At 44.4% G+C, this 23,217-nt stretch overlaps 2 protein-coding genes and 1 long non-coding RNA gene across 6 annotated transcripts in view; 1 reads left to right on the plus strand and 2 right to left on the minus strand.

Annotated features, from left to right (window-relative positions):
• Positions 1-462: 462 nt before the first annotated feature.
• On the minus strand, positions 463-5,209 carry LOC117607806 (uncharacterized). The gene is made up of 2 exons (XM_034331943.2): positions 3,039-5,209; positions 463-2,797 (listed from the first exon to the last, which is right to left on the minus strand). The coding sequence occupies exons 1-2, from the start codon at positions 3,169-3,171 to the stop codon at positions 2,481-2,483; spliced, it is 450 nt and encodes a 149-aa protein (XP_034187834.1). The 5' UTR covers positions 3,172-5,209; the 3' UTR covers positions 463-2,480.
• A 2,508-nt stretch (positions 5,210-7,717) lies between these two features.
• Positions 7,718-23,217, minus strand: part of LOC117607810 (uncharacterized) — a 112,601-nt gene continuing 97,101 nt past the window's right edge. Inside the window, exon 3 of the long non-coding RNA XR_004582244.2 lies at positions 7,718-7,985. This is a non-coding gene — a long non-coding RNA (uncharacterized LOC117607810). The remainder of the gene's footprint in view (positions 7,986-23,217) is intronic.
• The window catches only part of sv (paired box protein shaven), a 105,358-nt gene continuing 100,600 nt past the window's right edge, over positions 18,460-23,217 (plus strand). The window contains exon 1 of one of the 4 annotated variants that reach the window (XM_076688546.1): positions 18,460-19,569. The gene's annotated coding sequence lies outside the window, so the exon portion shown is untranslated. The remainder of the gene's footprint in view (positions 19,570-23,217) is intronic. The other 3 variants (XM_076688545.1, XM_076688547.1, XM_034331930.2) reach the window with 3 other exon arrangements.

Consider the following 23,217-nt stretch of genomic DNA (forward strand, 5'->3'; position numbering starts at 1 on the left):
ATTCAGACCATCAAGGAACGGGATCAGTCCAGCTTCCGCATTTTTGCCATTCGTTCGAAGCTTATCCGGTCAACATCGTCCTCACGATTTCGACGGACGCGACGCGTGCCCCGCATTTTTACCGATTCTTCCCGCAGAAGAATAAACATACCCATGGGAAAATTGTCAGGATAAAATTCCACAAAATCGAGCAGCCTAAGTTTGGGAAGGAACACGCGTTTCCGTCATTCGAATTGACATGTCGTGTACGGTATGAAATATCTAAAACGAGTATTCGAAATGGCACGGTGATAGAAAAAGGAGGTGGAAGTAAACAGAGCACGGTGAAACTGCGTTTAGCCACGACACCGAAAGAAGCAGGAGCAGCAACATTCCGTAGGGCATAACTTAAGCGAGCCCTGCGCTCACGAAGAGAAGAGACGGGTCACGACGCCATGTGTGCGGCCTTACCAACCACACCCACCACCTATTTATTTATGTCTACCTCACGGCTTTTTGTTCCTACTATCGAGCTTTCATTGCACTGTTCCAACCGCGAACAATCGAGCCAGCCGCCTTTCCTACCGGAAAAATCTATTCCCGAAGGAATCGTCCTTTGACTCTCTTCGTTTCGAATTATTTGTAAAGCGGTACGGCTACTCCGTTCTCCATAAGACACTGTACGATTTAAGGAGGATTTATAAAATAATTTTCAGCGCGAAGTAGATTTCAATATTTCTAAAATTAAGGAAATTATAAAAATAGAAAATAGTTCGTAGGGTCACTGACAGTCCTAACTATTTTCTTGTTTTTGAGATTCATAGTTAAGGATTTACTATTTGAAGAAACGATCGCAGATATAGAAAAGGGATTTTTCCAATGGTAGCACACTTTGGAGGGTCAAGTCTCGGTTAGCCAGCTTCTAAGACCGCGTGCAATGCCGTTCATGACTTAGCACGGTGCTTGGGTTCGGCTGTGCTTTGGCGGTTCGGCTTGCCGGGACAATGCCGCATTGTTTCATCGTTGTAGCTATCTAGTCGGCACGGTAGCAGGCCCGAACGATGTTTATTATCCTGTTGCGCAACAAAACAAAATGCCCCGGTGTTATATTATCCTCCATGGCTTCGTGGCCGAATCAGTTTCCCATATAAAATCCACGGACGACGCGAGTCTCCGTCGTAACTCTGAGCCAGGCACGACGAGCTTCCTCCACGACGTCCTTCGTACCCTCCTGTTCCTGTGGTTTCTTAGAACCCTGGAAAATCCTGTGGAGAAACTCTACTGGAGAACAGGTTCAGAATTATCGGCAGGGTTTTAGGTATTTTCATTTTGAACGAGATATCCTTTGGTATCTAATGTTTTTCTAATTTCAAATCGAATGATTTGTGATAAAAATATGATCCTTGAGGATATCCTTAAGATCTTGATTAGGTAATTCTAATTTTCATAATTTTTCAAGATATCCTTGTCTCTCCTGAATCTCGCAGGTCCTTGGAAAATTGTACAACGTTAGATAGAAATCCACTGGAAGGTTTTCCGTCTAATCCTCTGCAATATCGATTTCCTAATATTCTGTTATTGATGTAAAATTTTGCAATGTCCTTTGACGATATCCTTCGTAATTTTCGAACTACACATCAGATAATTAATTAATTATATTCTGTGCCCAAGCTCCATGTTAACGATGTTCCAAAAAATTAGCAGACACGGAGAAGAAAAGAATTAGAAAAGCTTCAGAATCCATTGTCCGAGCGGGTGAAAGCGAATCGTTTCCAGATTTGATCTTCGATTAGCCTTGGCACGATTCGATGGAAATCAACGCGGTATTCCCTGTTCCCTCTGTTCTCTGTAAGTTTTATCTTACACGCGAAAACCGCGTGTCCCACTGCGCGAGGGACATGGAAGTTGAGGCACCGTGTACCACCGGCGGGTTTTCTTATTTCCATGAAAATCGGATTTCGACCACAATGCCATTCCGGTGTTTTAAATGCAAATCCGCGAAAGGAAAAACCGTAAGGGCATTATAATTTATATTACTACATGTGGCAGCGGCACTTCCGGCGAGAGAGCATAGGCGCAGTTCCGGTCAGCTCGGCCTGGAGATCCTACATCGCCAGATTATGAGCCCATGCCGCTTTTACAATGGATCGTCTGCCCTGACTCATACGTCAGCGGGAATAATTTTGTTGCCACACACTGGCCATCAGGAAAGGAAGAAAAAAAAAAAAAAGATATCCTCACGATCTCGACGGGGAAATTGTTGCCGGCACGTGTACGATGTTCTCCATAGATTCGTCGGTCGTTTGTTGATGATCGATAACGTTTCTTACCGTACTCGATGGGAAACGGTAAAATTGGATCGTTTACCCCATATTCTGTCGTTTTCAGTCTTTTCTCTTTTATTACATTCGGTCTTACGAAAAATAAATCAGTCTTTATTAATAATCGGATTAATTGGAGTGATTAATCGTTCGTTGGATAGCTTTATTTGATATATTATTTTACACAACAAACTGCCCGCTCTTTATAAAATCAACGATCTGTTGCACAGAGTTTTGGAAACGCATGAAATTAAATCTGGCCTCCTCGGTGGATTTCGATTTGTAAATGGCGGTGGTATAAGCCGCAGTCAATTCGATTACTAATTTCTGAGCTCTTCTAGCGGCGGCTTCGATGGATCCTGATGGCATTTTGATGCTCTGAGCCGTTCGTACGATTTCTTCTTTGACGAGCTTCACCAGCTGCTCGTCATCCTTTTCATTCGACGGCCCGGTCGAGATAATTCGAAAAATTCTACTGATGGCCTCGTCGGCTATACCTGGAAACACCGGCTTTCCGAATTTACAAACCATTCGATTCTACTTTATCTTAAGTTCCCTTTTCAAAATTTGACAGGTGTGGATATCTCGTTTCAATTTAAGATCTTTCGTTATAAATTAAAATTATACTTTGAAATAAGACAAAAATAGACCACATCGCATGATATTGATATCAAAAATTAATCTCATTTTCCGCAGAAATTAAATTCCAATGATTTTCTAAAAAAGAAGTTTATTCACCTGCCGTTCGTGGCCTCCTCTCGATCGACTTCCCTCGATCGTTTCCATGGAAAATCCCATGGGATTTGGAAAAGTAGCAAGCTAGGAGGACGATCGCGATCGTCGCGACTTTCGTCACCCTCGGATGTCCCATTGGATTGAAACTAACGGTTGCGAGTCGTTCGATTTTCTCTTTTTATACGCCACTTGTCGCCCCTCTGTACACCGAGGAGAACATTATGCAAAATATAATTTGTCGTTTCGGGCCGATCATTACCGACGATCCCGATGAGTGTCATTAAAAAAAGGGAAAGACAGAAGGGAAAGTGGAGCAGCGTGACGCGTCGCTGGAAAGCATATTGTTTCAGCGGGTTACTTTGATTTTCACGTTGCGAATCGTGGAGTCGACGAGTTTCTGTTGGGAAAGATTCGGGTGAAAGTGCATAGAAACGTTTTTAAACGAGAAATTCTTTGATGATTACTTAAAATGAAATAAACATAGAAGTCTTGAAAGACCTTGGAATTTTGATAGCGACGATATTCTTTTCAAACTATTCGAAACGAATCGTGAACGATTCCTGTGGGCTCAACAGGTCGTCGGTTCCCCTCGAAAAACATAGAAGCAGTGGCTCGGCGGTAAAACTGCGTGAACATAGGGAGGGAGTGCATCCAGCCATGATTCCTCTTCACCGATTTTTACCCCCTTCCTGTCCCCTGTACACCATACTCCCCCATTGAAACGACGCGGCGCGGCGGCTCGATGACTCGCGATTAAAGCCAGCAGTGCTTTCCAGAATTCGTGTTTCGCAAAGGATGTCCACTTTCACCGGTTAAACAATTATACCAACACTTTTATGAAATCCAAGTTAAACGGTGCCAAGAAAACAGAATACCCGGTTGGTAGAAATATAAAATTCAACTCCCCGTGAACTTTCCATCGAATGCTTGAAATCGCAAACGGTTGAGAAAACGCGAAACATCGTCGCGATTAGCATGGCTGTCGCAATCGAACGATCGTCTGTGGCTAGGAAAAGCTGCACGCAAAAGGAGGATGTCTGGATAATACACATTATAGGCCGACTATTATTACGCAGAAGCTCTGCCGTTTCTACGTGCGCAACGCGAGCCGGAAGGCCGACTCCCGCGTGTCTGCTTTTCCTGCATGAATGAAATGTAATTTAAGCTTACTCAAGTACCCGTATTTTCATTCATCCCACATTCGCCAGACTTCTACGTCTGGCTGATCGTACACGCAAGACGGTTGAAATTTAACTTGAAAAATCACGCGGCGAGATCGAAGATCCAAAAGCGTACGCTTTGAATTTACAACGAAATCTCGTCCACGTAGTCCTAAAATTCGACGCTGAAATATTCCGCCGACGAATTCATCGACAGGGTACGGAGGAAACATCGATCTCGCGTACGATCGATCACGATCTTATCAGGGGCAACCCTGGTCCCTGGTTGCAAGTCGACGCGGAGACGCGCTTTCGATAGTCGGTGCGTGCCAGAACCGGCACGATCCTTGGACACGTTCCTCGAGGACACAATGAAGAGAGAAAAAGCGAGTCTCTTCTCGATCGAGAGTCTTTATTCTCGTATCAGCACCGAGCAACGATGGAAACGACGTGGCCTATTATGAGCCGATCTCTTCTGAGACACAATGATCAATGCCAACTGGTTGAGCAGCCGTTGAATGGAGGAGAACCGATGGTTCCTTTGCTCGGGATTATGGCACCACGAGAGGGCCACCGAAGATCGACAGGGCCGATTACGTCCCCGATGACTTTAAGCCCCTTTAAACGTTGCCATTCTTCCCTGCGGGCCAGCTTGACCCCGTGCCGTCCATGGTACCCGTGCGCTGATTTTCTCATTCTCTTTCATTCTTACTGTTTTCTCTTACTGTCTTCTTCTTATTCTTTTTTACTTCGTTGTACTTTTCGGCAGAGCTCGTTGGGTGAAACGTGACGTGGGTCCCGGAAGTGGTACCGGGAACCCGTTGCCTTTTGAGGCCACTTGCTATTACGGATTCGAAGGACCCACCCACCGTTTTATCGTAAAATAATTAACGATTTTAATGCGAAGCTAAAGACTAACCTAAGGATTTAATGAAATCTAACGACGCCTCGAATCGGCTGGCAAACATCGATCAAACGTGAATCCATTCGATTGATCGTTGGTTTTGCGACAGCACAAAGATTTCTACATCTAAGAAATCCCACCTGCTTTCGATTCACCGTGAAGCGAGCAAAAAGGCCGGTGACTCAGCTCTGCAAAGAGAAATCAGGCGACAAATTGATCTGCGGACTTAATTCTACGGTTTCCTACACCTGCCTTTGAAAATCATTTTCTCTATCATGATCTCCTCTGATATTAACCCACCGTCAAATTAGTTGGAAATCAATATTCAAATTTTCCTATCGTTTACGATGCGCGCTCACAATTTTCGTGCCTGTGCAATTAACAAACGGGTTTCGATTAATTAAATCGTTAACTATGAAATGTGAAAGGGGATTGCGATAACTTATAGCTTGTTTATGAAATCACGAAGCTATATACATTATCGTTCATGAATTTACTTATAAAATGTTTGAAATTAATTAGCGTTAGTTCATTTGGGGAAGTTTCGTGTCAGGTCCTAGCAAGTGTCTAAGTACTTACGGGTAGCAGTGTAGGTGGGCAACATCGAAATGATTTTATGAATTTCACGGTTTGTTCTTTTTAGTAACACAGGACTCCTGAGTTTTTTGTGTCCATTAAGCAGAACCGTCGAAACCCATGCCGAATCTCGTCTTCCTGTCCCACTAGTTCGAATTAACTCAGCAAAATCCTCTGTTTTCTGGTAGGGCCACCAGTTCGCTCTTGCTTCTAACATCTACCTTTCACTTCTGAATTCTCTCTTTCTCTATATGGCTATATTGTTGTGCAATATATATTGTATAACCGGTTATCCAACGTGCGGGAATTATGAATATTAAGCGGTGGACGGCTCATTTGCGAAATCAAATTACGTGCCGAAATACTCGTCCTGTAATTACACTTTGTTACACATTGCACTTTGTTAAATGAAAATTTTACTACAGTGAAATTTGCTAAGTTTCCACTGACGATATTCGAAACAACTGTGGCCTATAAATCAATTTTTCAAAATAAAACATTCTATTTCATTCTGAATCCTAAATCTAGAAAATTTCAAAATTTAATAATTATAGATTGGACGTAAATAATTGAAAATAAAAGTATCATTTGTCGGATCGTAGAGGCATAGGAACGCGAGTTTACCCTGAAAACACATTTGAAGCGGGACCAGGCGATAGCTTGCACGAGTGGCGTATTGTGGCGCACATCATAGACAAAGCCGGATTATTTTTCACGGTTGCAAAGGAAGCGTGCAATGGTATTGTGCTGGTAGCCTGTAACAGGAACTACTAACAATGGCCGTGCTTTTTGCCTTCGTTCTTCGTGTTACACTGGTTTGACTGGACTTCTGCGAGAGATGAAGAATGGCCACGGAAGGTGCAGCTATCGTATTAAGCAAATTTACGTAACTTTGTCATTTGTTATGGACACCTTCGATGAAGATGATACTTAAGAATCCTTTCATCGTTCTATCAATTTTTCAAGATATTTGAAAATTTTGAAACTTACTCAAAAACATCTAAATCATTCCAACGTTCGTATCATCAGAAAATTGAAAATAATCATAAGCTTGAATTTGCGTCGACTTCCTTGTCGTTGTAATAAAAGAAACCGCAACGATTGAGAAAAAACGGACGGAAAATCGCGGAGGAAAGAAAAATTAGAATCGTGAAACCAGTCGGTGCGAGGACGCGAATAAATCAATTTATGTCAGGGCTAATAACACGGAATCGTAGCGCAGATAAGACCAGAAGCCGTATCGGAAAGCTCTTATTTAATCCGCCCAGCCGGCCCGTTTACGAGCTAATTCAGGGGCGAATTATGGGCGTGTGTACGAGGATTAATCACTGACAGGTTACGTGTTAGTATGCGAGATTTACTAGGGGAAGAGGGACAAGATACGGGTGTGTACAATCGTGTAACGACACTGCAATTTTCGAGACTGGTGTACTCCACGCAACTTACGCAGCTCATACATTGATCGACCTGATTCTACGATTTGTCACGCCTCTTATTCCACACCTAGCTTTCACTGCTATAGATCAGAGAGGGCGGACGTCGAGTTATTATACCCTGCTGCGGATCAACGGAGAAATACCGGCTTGGACAGAAGGTGGGGAAAATTAAGGGTGGCTTTTTGGATTTCTTATTTCTGATCACATTTTTAGGATACTTTATAGATTCTTTAGTTTTTGATTTAGATGAAAGAAAAAACTTTTCACCCTTTATATCAACCGTGGAATAATTGATCAATTCACCCTCTCTCGTTTCCAATTTTCTCATAATTTCACCATCATTAAAAGTTCTAAAAAATAATAAAATATTTCAGCTGAGAAATCCACCATGGCGATGATTATAATCGAGTTACCGGTAATCGAACCGCGAGATCGGTTCGTAACCGGGGCTCGAAAAGACATTCGTAAAGTCATCGAGATAATCTGGTGAACCACGAACGAAAGAGACGTCGACAAAGAACAAGGTTCGTTCGCGAAACCATTGAACCAACGGGTCGACCATAACCGCTATATTAATTCGAATTCAAACGCGGGAACGCCCCGCGTGTCTCGGCAATTTGTGTTCGGGCTCGTCGATCGGTATCGCTGTTACGTTTTTAACAATAGGTATTAATATCGATCAGTCGTAAAGACAGCTCGCGACCGTGTTCCGCCGCGCTTGATAAACCAGCTGAATTATCGCTTTTACGATACCTTAACGCTTGTCGCCGCTACTTTACTGCCGCCGTTTTCCATCTCGTTATGCAGACACGCTCGTGTCATTATCCTCCGGCGCAGGAACGTTCGATCCATTCCTAACGACTAAATCAAGCCGCTAAAACAAACGAAAAAAATATTTTTTAAATATAACAAGAATTACCCTCTTTTTAAACAATTTTGATTCCACTTTTCAAATTCTAAATTTCAATTTTTTTGAAATTTTCCCTACTTTTTGTTTTCTGAAGATTGCGAGCTGAATGGAATAGAAAATAGAAAAAATATTTCCAAGTGTAAATAGTACTCGAAGAAGTATTAGATAACCATTAAATTGGATTAGGCCGTGATTGCAAAATGCCTCCTATCAATGGTAATCAGACTTTTACTTTCGACGCGTTAAATGTGTCGCGGGTTTGAAACGTGGCATTCATAGCCACGGCACAGAGCCCTTATCACTGTTCTTTGTATCATAAATTAAGAGAAAGTATATCACAGCCTCCTGCTGGCCCGTTGCAACGAGAGTCAATGCGAATCAGAGCTGAACTATCGGCTTGTATCGATGCTGAGCTTCGACTTGACACAGATTTGCTTGTTGCGGGACGGGGTTCGTGTCACATCGAGCTCGTGCACCTTTAAGAATCTCTTTACTCGTAAAAATCTATTGAAACAGAGATAAAAGGGAGGCACGAAGCGAAAGGGAAGTATGAAAAGTAGAAAGCGGGAAGGTTGCTGATCGAACTGTTCGTGAGCTAACGAAACCGAGAAGAGAATGCAAACGAAAGTAACAGCGTTGTAAATGTCGTAATAGATGTTTCTGTTCGTTGAAAATTGAATTCGCGAAGCTTCGTACCGGGGAATAATTTTGTAAAATACCCTGTTTCCGTGGTACAGAACATTGAGCATCGAATTATCACGGAATTGGTTGAAAACAAGACAGGAAGCGGTGGTGGAAAAAGTATCGTAGTATTTGCTTACAACGCGACGTCTTCCGTAAGAAGGTACGCCGATGGATTTCTTTGGAATTCGGTGAATCTTTTTCACCGCTCGAGGAACATCGGTGTCGTCTCAACGTCCACGTAATCCCGTGGCCAGGCTTCTTCCTGTGGCCATCGGAATCGGGCGTCCTCGCCTTTCATCTCGCCACTTTCTTGCGTGCATTCCGCTCGACGCGACCATCTCCACGATCGGCAAAACCGATCCTAGGATGCTGGTGAACGCATACCAGTGAAACCTTGGAAAAAAAAATTGACGAACCACCGTGCGATGCATACAATTCCCAGGGATCGAGAGCGAATCAATTTCAATCGAACAGTTCATTTACAGAGGAAATTAAAACAATAATTAGCTTTCAAATTTAGTCGGTACTTAATTTAACCTCCTTCTAATTAATCACTCAAACGATTAGAAGAGCAAAGAAATCAATGTAGTTCGACGGTCTCGTTTTCTCTCTGAAGCGATCTACAATCGTTACAGAGAAGCAGCATCGTTTGAGAGGCAGGAAAAAGAGGGCTGCCGGCCCTTTACGATCCCGGCTTGCCTTTATACCATGTTTCCGGTCGCGCGGAGGCTGCACGTGACTTCGATACTCTTCGCTTCATCTCGCCTGCTACCTGTCCCAATTTAATCTAACCCGAGTCTGAGACCGGTGGCGATTATTGGTGTTACAGCCACGACCGCAGCCCTGTCTCGTCTATACGTGTAAATAATACACCCGGCGGGAATGCTAATACCCGAACTGTTCATAGTAGCCTGCCGGATAATATACCGGCCAGGGTTGTTCGACCAATGGCTCACACCTGAAATCGTTTTCGGCCTCTTCGTGATTCGATCAGCACCCTCTTTGCACTTTTATTATTCCTTTTCGAATCTGCTCGAGCTGATTTACCGATGCATTATGACTGCTTCCCGATGATCGAACGGGGTCGAATTTAAGCCAAAAATTTTTCATTCGGGTTCAATGCACCTTCGCGTAAATTTTAAAAATAAGAACTTCGATTCACAATCATTCTACCTATATCAGAGAATCATCGAAAGGGCAGAGAAAGAAAGAAAGAATCGAAGACGGTGTTTTCACGAGCAATTTTCGCGAGGATCCTTTTTTGCCAGACGATGTTACGTGTCTGGAAGGTACGTGGAACGTTTTCATACGATCGAACGTGACCCGTTAAAGATGATTATGCAATTTACAGCGGGTGCAATTTACATCGGGAAACGATTTAGCCGGTGGCAAGGCAACGAGGATAACGGTACGGGAGGACGCGCGATGTCGCCGTGGATCGTGACTATGCTAATGACAGATCGCCGAGCTCATTCATAAGAGAAGAAACGCGTTGAATGAACGCGCGAGCGCGACCGGGATGCTCAGCCTTCATCTCGTTGCGGTGATACGTGATCCAGACTCGTGGAAGGAAAAACGTTCATCGTGATAGTGTGAAACTTAACTACGCGAATGATTACTTCTTCTTTCATTTTCTTTTTTTTTTTTTTTACATCTGATGGTTTTTTAATTAACCGAACTTCCTCCTCAGGCCAAGTTATATTCTTGTCGTTAAAGAGCTAACGACGTATACAGTAGTTCTTTCTTTAATTAACCTGTCATCGAATCGTATCCCAATAAAATTGAAAGAAAATTAAAAGGCTGTGTTACACGTCACAGTTTGTCGCAATTTCGCGGGGTAGAGAAAAATACGATTTTGTAAACTGTTTCTTTCGATCGTTTTCTGTGCTTGTAACAGTAGCGAATCTTTGTAGATCGTTTTAATGACAGTGGCGAGATCCGTGGCCGGTTTAACAGGTGTTTCAAGCCGGTAATCGATCGCGGTGTCGACTATGGATTTCGTTTCTGTTTTCCCCTTTAAACGCGGGGACAAAAACCGGTGTAGTGAATCGGTGGCGGATAATTAAAGCGACGATCAAAGGAATCGCGTTTTCGGCCGTGACAACAGTGATTGGCCAGCGTGATTGAACGGTCTGCTGGCAGAAACACGGCCTCTCTGTGCTCCCTTCGCGAACTTCATGGTTTCTTTTCTTATCGTCGCAACAAGTGGTCCACGTAAAAGATTGCCCGGTGTTACGCTTCACGGCTTACGTTTCCGCTCAATTTTTCGTGTATTTTTCGGTGAATGTGCGTGAAATGTATCTTTCTTGAAAATGATAATACTTCGGTTTAATGTACAAAGACGAGTGAAACTCGACGAGTTCTGACGAAAACAAAAATTATTTGTAACAGAGGGAGTACCTTTAATTGTTGGCCAATTCAAAATTGTTTTACGTCTGAACAGACAGCCACACCGTGGGATTTTTAGACAATTTCACGCTGAGATAGAGAGGTTAATGAGTAATCGCTGAGAAAAGATAATCTACCTGGGCTTCTTATTTTCCTGGAACATTGGATGAAACTTAATGAAAGTTAATGAAACTTTCTGCATATGCACCTGTATCTTGAAGAATGTAAGCCTCCATTGTTCCTCGACTTTGGTGGAAGAAGAAAGATGAAATGCATGCGATCGATCGTTCTCCTCGGCAGGGTAGAGCACGATTACGTTTACCTAGAAGTACGCGGAGAGCTGGTTGTTCGTCATGGTCCAGCGATCACAACCCCCGGCGCTCGCGCCTATGCCCACGGAACTAAAGAGACTCCGCTGTTGAAGCGAACGAACCGCGGCGTGAGACAGGTGCGACCGGCTGCACCGCTCCGACACCCTCGTTTCAGCCTTTATCGTTTAGCTGACGCTACGTGCCACTGGAAACATCAATATTCTACCTCTTCACGCCACCTGCGGACCCTCCCTATCGTTTTCTCTCCCTTTTAAATGGATTACATAGGAGCTGATTTGGAAACGGGTAGATTTTTTCGGGGGTGGGCCTGATCAGTTGGACATTTTTTAATTTAGAAATTATGAAATTTTAGAATATTGGGAAAGCCAGTACACGCTTTGGGAGAAACAGGCAGGTTTACCCTGGCAAAGATTCCTATGAAGATTCAAGAGTCACCCCCGTATCATAGAACGTTTATCGTTAAAGTCATCGCGAAGAATGATAAAAGCAGAAACATTCGAAGATCGTAACCACATTGTTAGCGACGAAAGAAGGATCTTTCGCGATGCGTATCTGATCTGGATCTCCACACAATGGAACTTCATCGATTCGATCTCCTGCCCCGTGCATCGAAATCTTCGAATTCTGCTACGATATCGTCGATCTTGCTAAACAAATACATCTCCATCCGGTAATATTGCTTTCTCCGAGTAACATCGTTGATACGGCTCAACAACGATCGTATCGGCGGACAGGTGCGACCAGGTGCAAGTATTCTCAGAAGCGTGCCGACGACCCGTTCCTTCTAAACTTTATCAGTCCGTCCGAGACTGTTGAAACGACAGCACTTGATCGTACAGATTGCTATCTAAATTTGTTGCAATACTCTCATCCCCTTATCTCCAATTTGGATCCAAGTGTCTACTTAGATTAATTCAGTATTCAATTTTCATATTTCTTGTATTTTAAACAGAGTTAGAATTGATGGTGCGATTACAGTGTTAATATTCAATTTTTGTTTGTAAGTGGCATCGACGTTGCGATCCGGTGTAATAATCTTCAAATGAAGTTGTTCCTTTTTTCCACAAGCACAAATTGCTCTTAAGAAGGATCATTTCTCTAAGAAATTTCCCTGGCTAGCTTAGCATTGCACGACTGTTAAGTAGTTTTCTTTCGACTCGGTAATAACGTCGGTTTCTCGGTACAATAATAGCCGGTCGGTTTTGCATCATTGTTCACAGATTTGTCGCGGTCATCATCCGTTAGAAAGAATCCATAATTCGCAAAGTTCTCGTGGGAGAATTGTTCGGACTGGATCACCACGAGATGAATCGCTTCGGGTAAAACGGACCACCATCGCGTACCACCGTCTGTTGGATGAGCAAGGTGTGTCACGGTTACTTGATCAAGAGAACGCTCGATAATTGACATTGTCGAAACCGTTCGAATCATCGTGAAAGTCCTGAACACATCATAAGCAAATTCTCTCGTTTTCTTTAACAAAATGGCGCCTCGTTGAAGTTTCATTATTCTGTCGTTACGAAACGCCAAAAAGTTTCAAACGTTTTCCAGTCTTGTCAGGAAGTGTCATACTCGAAGCGGCAAAAACGAAAAACAAACAATAAGAAATGGGGAAAAATTCATCGACCTATTCTTGAGTGCTTCCGTCTGAAACGAAAGTAGGGTGATGCTCTAACGGTGGCGTATCGTTTATATGTAAAAGGAAGGTGGCAGAGTCGGTTGCGAGCAATTTTCACTTCGTTACGGGAGCGAAATTCTTTTTGCATACGGCTGGCTATTCCGCGGAATCGCGTGCAAACGGCTGCAACGCGACCGGATAAATTCATCAGAACGCTTGTGAGTGTGCTGTAATAAGATCACGCAATTTCATATGAATTCTTGTAATATTTAAATGAAGACTGGATTTTTCTACATTTTAACTGAATTAAATTCAGAATTTTTAAATTCTTGTGTGTTAATTTTGTTAATGATACGTGTCTCTCCTCATTACCCTCATCTTTATCCTCCAGAATGAATCTTGAAACAGCAGACATCTTGAAGAACATTTGTAAGCGGAAGCGAAGGGCGGCCATGGTAGCGGGCCAGCCGAACGTCGAGCTGACTGGTGACGAAAAGGAGCCAAGGTGAACGAAACAGAAAGAAAAGTAGAAAAAGCGCGCAGGTAGAGAACGTCGTCGGCCAACGCTGGACAGCGTCGAGAGAGGCCGCGTCGGGGAGTAACGGCAGGGCCCAGTAAAAAATGGGGGAACGATGATTCGAAAAAGCGAGACGGCGAATGGGACCAGCGGAGAAGAGACGAGAGGAGAGGAGAGGAGAGGAGAGCGAGTGTAAGAGAGAGAGAGAGGTAAGGTACGATTCCTTGGCAGGGAGTCTGACCAATCGGAGCCCGGTGGGCGCCGCGGGTAGGAGGAGACAGTTCCGCGCCGACAGGCGACGTAATCACCCGCGGCCGTGTCCGACGCTGCTCTCTGGCCCCTCCGGGCCCTCTTTCCCCCTCCCTCCGGCTACCTCCACGACCACGACACTAGAATGACCCCACCACGGACCAGGAACAACCAGCGACGGTCACCGTTCGGTCGAAATGGGTCGCGGACCTAAGGCCAAACTTTGATTTTCGTGCAATGGCAGCCGTGTGACAAATTCATTCTTTTTCAATAGCGTTAAGTGTAATTAAATATTTGGTTAATTCTGAATAAAGTTGATTTGATAATTTCTTTAGCTATAAGTTGATTCTTAGACCCCTGAACCTTTGAAATCCCAGATTTTATTCCTGTTGAAAGTCAAAGAAAATTTCCTCCAGTCGTATTTATCGAAGATCCTTTCACGATTTGATGTAAGGGTACACGAAGGAGGTGGTTACACGCGTCTTGTCATCAGGTGGAACATCAAGGTCCATTGCGACTGTAGCCTTGAGCGAGAAGTTCTCGAGTGTTTGGATGATACAGTGAAGAGGTAGACCGGTTGAGAGGCTGCTGAGAGGCTAACAACATATTCACGTTTGATACCTTGGCCAGGATAAATAGGCGTTTCTTCACTGAATCATTTATGTTTCGCCAAGGTATCCATTTGTACATTTCATCAGAAATAAAACCGTATTCTTTACATTTTTTGTAATTTTTCAAAAAGTGCAAAGTAATCCACCGTCACTTTCCCGAAATCCTTTATAGTGGATCAGGTTAATTAATGATTAATTACGATTGAATTTGGCATTGTTTAACCGTGAATAATTGGCACAATTGAATGGTACAGAATCGATCGCGAGATTCATTCCCAACTTCCCTTTCATCATGTCCATCCAGCGTTTGAATTGGAGACCAAATGTGCCAGAGCGGTCGGGCACGCTCGGTCAGGGTGTGTAATTTCGTGTTATTTTCTCATTACATTGAACGATGAAGATGCGATATTGCCAGAGGCTGCGTAATCCGGTGCCGAAAGATACCGATGAAGGCGTCGAAACGATAAGTAGCGTACCGTCGGATAAAGCCATGAAACAACACCTGGGTTATTCATGTCCGATGTAAATTGTACAACCCCATCGAGCGCAGAGGAATGGTATAAAATTTAGAAAATGATAAGAATTTTAATTCTAAATCGTACATTGGATCAGCAAAACACCCAGCCGAGGGTTAACTAACGAGTCGGAAAACAAGAATAACGTGCAATTGACGTCTTACACAGTGCCAACATTGTTTTTCTGACACTTTCTCCTGACAAAGAAGCCGCAAGAAGAAAGCAATGGATTCTAATCAATTCAATTCTCGTCGAAAGAAAATCCTGCGATCAGTGAAACCGGCATTCCGTTCTTCGTTTCAAATTCAACCACGCTTTCCTTTAAGATTACCGAGCAAAAATATCAGATGTGGTGTCTCAATTAGGGTACGCTCGTCAAAGCGTAAATTTATATACTCCCCTCCCCTATCAGTCGGCAATTATCGGCAGCTAACTAATTTATACCGTAAAACGGGTATAATTAATAAAGCGGAGTCGCAGATTCACGGGGATAAGGGTATCTCACCGGTAGACGATAATGAAATTCACATTCGGAGGGAGAGGGAAAAAAAGGGAGCGGGTTGAATAGCCAGCATTCAGAGACACCAAGCTATCCTACGTCCGGAGGGGCTGAAAGAAAGCATGCACCTGCTGGATACGTTTTCTGACCTACGATTACATCGAAGTTTGCCCCGGTAATCGTTTTCCCGCCAAGATATTTGCTAATCTTTCAGCGTAATTCAAATTGCATCCTCGCGAACACGGTGTATACTAACACTATCTTCCCTGTTTAGAAATCTTTTTTACCTTGCAACAAGAAATTAACTAATGTCGCTTTCGAGTGACTTCGACTCGTTAGCAGGCTGCTATTTCACAGCAAACGGCCTGCTTTCACTCCACTCGGTTCTTCCATTTTCTATTTTCTACTTCTTGACGCGTATCCTGCGACGCCCAACGCCTCGAGCATAATCATTCACGGGGCACGTGGTGTTTCATCTACGCCTCTTTTTAATTTTTCAGAAGAATTGCTAGGTTCAAGGGCGAAATAACACCTGGCACACCCCCATAACTATCTAATTCAACGCAAGGTTTTATCTTGAACCTTCATCCTCTCAGGTGCCAATTTTCATGCATTACCTTCAGCGTTTGTTTCCATCAGGGTTCTGGAGGATCTTTTCTTCCCTTTTTAAAAATTATCCCCGATGCTTAATGGGATTAAAGAATTTTTTCCAGAGGCAACAGCCTAGTAACGCGGACAAAAGGAAGCCACTAGAGTTCTTCAATTCCTAGACCATCATAGCAAGAGCACATCCGGAGGGGAAGAAAAGCGCGGGAAACACATGGTCGAATGGTGTGTAGGGAGAAATGTGGATCAGCTGGTGTTCGCCGATATCGAGAACGCTGCACGTTTGGCCGTTAAACGCCCTTCACCCTTCGCGAAGGTGAGCACATGGCCCGTAGGACGGCGAAGGGTTCCTTCGAAGACACGCACGTTCCTCCTTCGCCGGTGTTCTTATTAATGGCATACATTATTACGGGGATGGTACGTAACGGCCGCGTCAACGGTCCTGGGCACCTGACGCCTTGTAACGAGTTCGTTTCTACAATGGGCGGGGCCCTTTTTGGCCCTTTTCGTCACGATCAACTCCGTACACAACTCCGGTAGCTGTGCCCTTTCTTGTCGCGATCCTGGTAGATACGAGTGGGTGATAAGGCATCTGGGGTCAGTGACGAATCTACCAGGAATCTAACCCAGCTACGACGAGCCATTAATCTTTCCATATCATTTTTTTAATATTTATTTTTCAATTGGAAATTTATGAAATTAATATTATATAATATTAAATTTATAGGAAGCCTTCAAAATATTAACCGCCTGGTCTCTAAATTTATATCTATCTGAAAGCAGTTAAGAAGCTTTTTTCTGTTAAAGAAATGAAAGAACCGAGGGAAAGGAAAGGCGTAGGTGTGGCATTAACCCCGGGACTAATCATCTATTCCGGATATTACAGGGTGGAAACGCGACGAAATTGTGCGAGACATTGAAGGGAAGGTTGCACCTTACACCACCAGCCAGGGAGGAACAGGTGCCACAGCTGTTTCAGCAAGTGTAATGAAAACAAGTAGGATAGACGGAGGACGGCTATTAGAACTGTTGCAGCCTTGCCAAAGGGGTGCATAACTATTTGGTCGGGTCGTGTACGAGGTGTTGCGAGTCCTTCTTTTTTACGGCGCGACCGTTGAACCAGCCGGACAGGATGCGTGCGCTCGACTTTTCATCTGGTACATCGTTAAATAGCCGTTCGAGACGCTTTAATATTCTACGCGTAACGAACGCGCCTTCGGTTCGGAAATGAGGTCAATGTTTCCACGAATACGTTAACTGTTAATTACGAATAAGATAGTTTAATGGGGAATATCAGGGCGTGAACGTTTGCAAATTATTTGAATTTTTATAACACAAAAGCACCGTCTACATTCTCGTTTGATAGAGCTATTGAAAGATTAATAAAATGTGAACGAAAAATCAAGTCTTTCGGACAGGAGGATATCGTCAGGATATCGCGTTTCCGCCATCGTTCGTATCCTGCGCGTCTCTTCGTCCGGAGAAATGCCGACAAAAATTCAATGCCCTTCCGTTCGATCCGTTTCACACGCCCGCGCGCTTCGTTAAGCTCGATGGGCGAGCGCGTTGATTTATAAGCAGCCACGCGGGAATATAAAACTTTGCCCAAAGTCCAATTTAACCGGGCAGAGAGGGAAGTTTTGTTCTGTGCAACGAGCGTGGTTCCGCTCGGTTCCGCCCATAACGGTGACGGTGTGAATAACTCCGCGTGGACCTCCAAGTCGCCCATGGAATTTTCGACGGTCTTCGATGTGATCGCCCCCAACTTGACACACTTTAGGTTTAAAAATTCAAGTGGTTGCGGATTGCGGTTGCAGTTTTGCATTTCGACATTTCTAAAGCTTTCAGGTAGGTACCAAAAGTTCAATTACCAAAACAAATGATAAATCCTAAAGCATCTAGGCATCGAAGTTCGCCAAAGGTTCACCAACCGTGGCCTTCCAAACATCATCGGTCGTGTCGGGGACCAGGAAGGAGGAACACGGATGGTAGCCGCGTGTCCGACTCCAAAGTGATTCAGTTCTCTTCAGACGTCGGCACCACCGTGTGGGGGCGTCTTGGTACCCGAGTCCACCAAAGGACTCGAAGAAAGTCGGTAAGAGAAGGGGTCGTTTTCATCGTTACCTCTCCCCTTCTATTTCCTACCCCTCTCTTTCTCTCTCTACGTTTCAACAATCTCTTCGTTTAACCGAAATGAATCTGTCTATCCGTCTCTATCCCTCTTCGGGCCGCTGATATCGCCGGTTGCGCGGTGGCGGTAGAAGGGGAGTCAGAGAGACAGGTAAAGCCTCGATGTTGTCCGCGAACGAGCGAAGGTACGCGGTCGGTTTAAGAGAAAGAGAGCAAGGGAGAAAGATAAAGGAGGAGAGCGAACAAGTGGAGGGAGGTCGGTGAAGCGGAGGTGAAGCGCGACCGGCCCTCTCTACTCCAGGGGCCCAGGCTAGTCCAGTCCGGGACAGCACGCCTCCTGCTGCACGCTCCACGAGGTAGAACGGCGAACGTAGACACGAAGACGTAGGACGTAGGACGTAAGCGCGGGACCAGGCTGTGCTACCACGTTGGCTGACTCGTCCTCCGAAAGGATAAACGACAAACCTCATCCTCGTGTCCCCTTGTCGCGCGCAAGTCGGACGCTGCTGAACGCCGTCTGTTTTCTTCGCGGGAAATCCGGCAAATCCGTCTGATGAAAATCGATCATTTTCGTGGTACGATACGCTTCGTGAACGCGTCAGATCATCCTGAGATCATCTTGGATTCGTTTCATCGTTCAGGATGCACCTTTGACCGGAGGACACTTGTCACCAACACGCGTGTTCGCCGATATAACCGTGATCAGTTGCGTCGAGGATTTTTATCGTCATCCCCGTTCGAACATCGACTTCCTCTTTCACCCGTCCAACACCACCACCATCCCCCACCCCTTGGACATCACACGCGTCCAGCCACGCGATCACCGGGATCACCGATCCGGATGGTTTCGCGCAACGGTGACCAACGAGCCGGTCAGTCCTAATGAACACCTGATCCACGGTGATTGAACATCCCCTCGATTGGATGCATCTGCGAGACGTGATCGGTGTCATCGGTGAATCATCTGTTACGATGATCGGGAAACGTCGGCTTTCTATCGAACGAATTTTTTGAATCCGCGCGTGTCCATCGGTTGACTTTGAATTCGATCATCTCTGTGCTGTTCGATCAGACGGTTTCAATCGAATAAGAAATCGTTTTACCTTGGTGAAATAAATCGGGAAGTTTGAAGAGTTTCGTCGCGAGTTGAAGTAGGGAGGAAGGATTGAATTTTAGATTGAAATTGTGTTGAGAAACTGTTGGGATAAGGATAATCGACGAACTTGTTCTGTGCAGAATCAGTGCGGTTATGATAGACAATTGTGAACGGTGCGACGGGCCGAGCGAACGGTGAAGTGTTCAGTGAATATTCAGAGACTTCAACGCTCGGTTAGAAGGTAACCGAGGGATACAGGCAGACGACGAACACGACCACGACGACGAAGCGATTTCAATTCGGGTAAGTTACAATAATCATCGTTTACTAGAATTAATCAATATTTCGTCTATTTCAGTTCCTGCTCAATTTGTAAAATTTCAATTTTTCGCTATAAAAGCTGTACCGTTTGATAAAAGAATCAATGCAATTCGCACGGAAGCAACGCGCAGTTTACGCTTGCAAACTGGTACACTCTGTGTTCATATTCACCAATTATTATAGGCAATTGCTATCTTACGTAATAATGATAGATCTGCCGTCACATGTTCACTGGCGAACGACAAGTATCTACTCTAAATATCACTGAAATTTCATCAACGTTCTTTCCTATGTTATCCTTCTGTTTCATAGAATGTTGGAAATTTCAAAAAATTTCATGTATTCATTTTTACTTACGAAAAAGAAATATTGGGACTGTAAATTTTCCTCTAACAAATTACGCGAAAGAAAATTAATCGAACCGCGCATCGTTTCCACGGATGTTTCCACCAGATACGACAGCACAGTACGCATTCAATTTACAGACATCGTGTTCCCGCCTCTAACGATCTTCTCCGATCGTCGATTTATCAAATGAATATTCATAAACGTATATACATGCACGAAGAACGATTGCAGTTATTGCGACACGTAAGATCCTTGCGAGACACCGGCTTCATCTTTTTGCATGGAAATTTGACTGATCGATCGCGATAACGATCGAACAGCAGAGGAATGGCCCGTTTCCTTGGAGGGGTTACGTTATTTCAAGAAATACGTTTCTAATCGCGAGCCAACGGGGCATCTGCCCTGTTGCACCCTTGCCAACCACCCTTCGAGACAACTGCCATCTCGGGGCAGTTGTTGCGTCAGGTGGCCGTCGTTGAAGTAAAGACCCAAGGAATCGTCTACAGTTTAGGGAACAAGGGTTGTCAGACGATAGGGTTTGAAGGGTTCTATGTACTTTTACTTCCGTTAAATTTGATAACAGACATTAGGCGGACGATTAAGTTGATCGATTCGATAATGGATGATTGATCCTATTAAAAGCATGTGTGATGTTAGGAAAGTGGCGTTAGATTCTAACGGGATTCACCGAAATTTCGGTATTAGATGCTTTCTTAGTTTCTTTATGATCGGTCAATCTTCGAATCGGTGGATTTCGGATTATCGAGCGTTCGGTTTTTCGTCTCGCATCGTAAGCGTTCAACGCTTGTAATAAATAATGCCCGTCAGCACGCTGGTGCGCGGCAAGTCGCTGGAAACTTGAACCAATCACACGGCAAACGTTCGCCTGACTTCAAGACCATTATCTCAGCTGGACATCCGAGTAATTTTGTACTGTCATTTCGCATCGAACTATACAATTCCTCTCGTTGCGGAGCCGCGACACCGTGCAATCCGTCAAATCCGCTCGTAATCGATCGATCGAGGGTCGCACCTGTTTATCTTCCTCGTGACCCGATCGCGTAATTGCATTTCACAATGATTTTTCCCCTCGCTAAGCTCGTTACTATGCAGCAATGTCGCGGAACGTGTAAGAAAAAAAAAAGAGAGTCAATCGGCGAGTTGGAAAAAACGTCGATACACTGTATCAATTAATAGTTAGTCGATTAATTTACGATACACGAGTCGTAGAGGATAAATTATATTCTTAATGATACCAGGACGAAAGTTAATTGACTCAGACTCTGAATATATAAAGCTTCGAGTTTCAAATTTCTAAAGCATAAAATTTGCAAAGTTTCAATTCCGCAGAGAATTAAAATTGCAAAGTTACGAATTCGCAACATTTTGCACTTCCTGCATCGGAATTCACAGTATTTATTTTCTAAATAAAGTAGGCGTTTTCAGGAGACAAATAGTCGATGGATCATTTGATGGGACGATAAGATCCGCCGATTCCAATTAAGCGGGCAAATTTACAGCTCGGAAAAGTCTGCTGGTCTAATAAGATGTTAAAACTCGGGCAGTATCTCCGATCTCTAAGCAAGATTCACCGAAAGATCGTTATTTAAGAGCGCGTAACGTCAGCGAAGCTCGATCGTTGGATCGTCTCCATTGATAGGTGATCGAGCGTAATCGCGGGATTTTTCAATCGTCTTCCGATACAGCGAACGTTTAAACTTTACGGCGCCGTTCGACCACTCGATTTCCCGAGCTACGGACGATCGTTATTGGAAAATTTATCGTGTTATTCGCAAGCTGGCAGGGTGTTTCGCGCTGTCACTACAGGCCATCTTTAACGATTCGAGGCGTTCTCGTGTTAGCCGGTTCCTACGAGTCCTTCCTGAAAATCCTTGCAGCTAAAAGTAACACGGAATGGCGGATCGTGGTATTACGCACCTATTACGTGTCGTGCACGGCAACTGGAATGCGGTCCCGCCGGTAAAACCGTCTCGAAAACTTCGGACCGATCTAATCCAACGTCTATCAAACCGTTCCTGCGACTCATTCAACGGACAACAAAGTGATATTGCCGTGGCTGCTGGTATGCGACTAAAGAAGCGATCACACTGTGAACGGTGGCGAGCTGTTTCGCTCCGTTTCATTGTTTTTATTGCTTCGAATAATGCTCGGATTAAAATGAGATTACGGTGCTGGAGAACGCTGGAGAAATTGCCTTTCATGGATACACCGTGCGTCTTATATCGCTGATCATTATCCATTCTAAATTCTCTATTTATATTTACGTGTATTAGCACCTTGAATACCCAGGTGACCTAAGTGAAAATAATGGTACCTAATTATAACGTACCATTCACTGTGGATCAATTGAATTTTTCTGTAGAAACACATTTTCATTTATCATAGGGTTAATCGGAGATATTTCGAAAAGTAATTAGAAGAAGTAGTCGGATCATTGATCGCGCGACTCGTGTGATGGTTGTCACGAGAGGATCGGAATGCGGTCTAGGTGGTGGCCGATCTGATCGCGGCCATGTCAAGGATGCGCGCGGGTGCTTGGCATTCTCGTGTTCCTCTTATTTCGTTTATTAGCCGGCCGAGCGGCGAGTCATCCGCTGGTTAATTGCGGCCTGCCACGGCCCGCTGTTTGCACGGAGTCGCGCGGTTGTACAGTTAACCGCGGCCACGCTCGCCGCGTGTACTCTCGGCATGTGGTGCACTCCGCCACGATGCTGCACCGCCTAGCTCGCAACTGTACCGGACCGAGAGCTTCCACAGGTAGCTCCGATCTATTTATAGTCATCGCCAGTATACACACGATAGTACCTACAGTACTGCACCCTCCTTAGGTCCCTTGCAACCTTTGCTCTTCTCCATTCCGTCTTTGCGAAGCTTCAAAACTCATTAATTTTTGCAAAGTTCCAAATTTTTAAACTTTTCAATTTCTAATGCTTTTAATTCGCAGTTACGCTAAGTTTGAAAAGTTCCAAATTTGAAAAGTAAAGAGGTTTTACTTTCTTCCACTAGCTTCTTCGAAAAGCTAGTCGAAGAAAGCAAAGCAACAGACTGCCGATTGAACAGAACCAACAAACGCTTCGCGTTATCTGTTCCCCGCTTACAGCATCAGGCCGAGCCACACCTGGCCCCGATTACGTTCTACCTATATATCTATTCCACTTGCAAACCTCCTCAACTATGCGCTCGTTCGGCCAGCTAGCCTGCTGCCGAGATATCTGGCCGCGTACTCGCCAGCCACTTGCGATATCTACGATGCAGCGAGTG

This window comes from Osmia lignaria, chromosome 6 (assembly GCF_051020975.1).
Source record: "Osmia lignaria lignaria isolate PbOS001 chromosome 6, iyOsmLign1, whole genome shotgun sequence".
Taxonomy (NCBI): domain Eukaryota; kingdom Metazoa; phylum Arthropoda; class Insecta; order Hymenoptera; family Megachilidae; genus Osmia; species Osmia lignaria.

Excerpts from the sequence above, each read along its gene's own strand:
- LOC117607806 (XM_034331943.2), bottom strand. The coding sequence starts at position 3,171 with ATGGGACATCCGAGGGTGACGAAAGTCGCGACGATCGCGATCGTCCTC. Across the intron at positions 2,798-3,038 it reads GAGGAGGCCACGAACGGCAG|GTATAGCCGACGAGGCCATC; the intron begins GTGAATAAACTT and ends CGGTGTTTCCAG.